Here is a 997-nt window from a genome sequence, read left to right on the forward strand (position 1 = left end):
GGCTATATTTGCACAAATTACCCTATTTGGAAATATGCACAGGTCATGTCCACCATGCACTCACATTGTCAATAACAGTCAATAGTATGTCTGTCCTTTTTTTTTCTTTTCTTCTCTGATTTTTACAGTATATTTGTATCAATTACTATATTAGAAAATGCACATAAACCATGTGTATGGTATTTCAATGTTCCTGACAATAGTCTATTATTTTCCTCTTTTGGCTCTAATTTTCTGGATATATCTTCATTATTTACTATATTTGGAAATAGGTACAGACCAAGTAAACAGTGCACCAAGATCTATTTACATCACATGATCTTTTTCATTTTTCTAATTATATTTGTATTAATTAGCTACCTGCAGACAAGATGCTTGATGCGACCAATGCAGTTGTTTCAGCCATCGTCGCACAAAAAGTTGGCCTACGTGCAGATGAGCTAGAAGCCATCAACACAGGAACCGACAGTGGGAATGGGCATGGAACTCACGGATTTGCTACAGATCTCAACATACCCACTGCCTCTGCAAACTCTGACCTGGGAAGCCTACAAGAAGGTTTGAGGAACACCAGTAAACAAAAGCTTGTGAGAGAGTGTGATTGCAGCGAGAGTATAGACAAAGTTGAGGCCGACGACGAAAGCAGGATAATTATCTGTGGACGAAAAGGCTGTGAGACATTGTGGGTAAGTCATTTCTTTTCGTGTCATTTTCTGCCTACTATTCACCACTAACTATGCAGTACCATCTTTCGTGTGTTGGACTGGATCGTGGTATCAACGACTGGGTTTGTGACCCATGCAAGAGCGTAGAAAAAAGCAGAGGAAGGGGCGGCAAACGAAGGCACGCAGTGTAGGCAGCTGACACAACGCCCAAACGACGTGTTTTGGTACCTATTTATAGACTTTACCTATTGGTGTTGCACAATCCTTGGTAAGTGTGATGACCAGTGACATGCCGTGACATAGCGTCACAGGGCCAATTTCTTGAGACATGA

The 997-nt window shown here is 41.1% G+C and overlaps 1 protein-coding gene across 1 annotated transcript; it reads left to right on the plus strand.

Moving 5' to 3' along the window:
• Positions 1 to 371: 371 nt before the first annotated feature.
• Positions 372 to 856, plus strand: LACBIDRAFT_314663 (uncharacterized protein; the record flags this gene model as incomplete). The annotated part of the gene is made up of 2 exons (XM_001891270.1): positions 372 to 686; positions 743 to 856. The coding sequence occupies 2 exons, from the start codon at positions 372 to 374 to the stop codon at positions 854 to 856; spliced, it is 429 nt and encodes a 142-aa protein (XP_001891305.1).
• Positions 857 to 997: the final 141 nt, after the last annotated feature.

This window comes from Laccaria bicolor, genomic scaffold, assembly GCF_000143565.1.
Source record: "Laccaria bicolor S238N-H82 LACBIscaffold_635 genomic scaffold, whole genome shotgun sequence".
Classification (NCBI taxonomy): Eukaryota; Fungi; Basidiomycota; class Agaricomycetes; order Agaricales; family Hydnangiaceae; genus Laccaria; species Laccaria bicolor.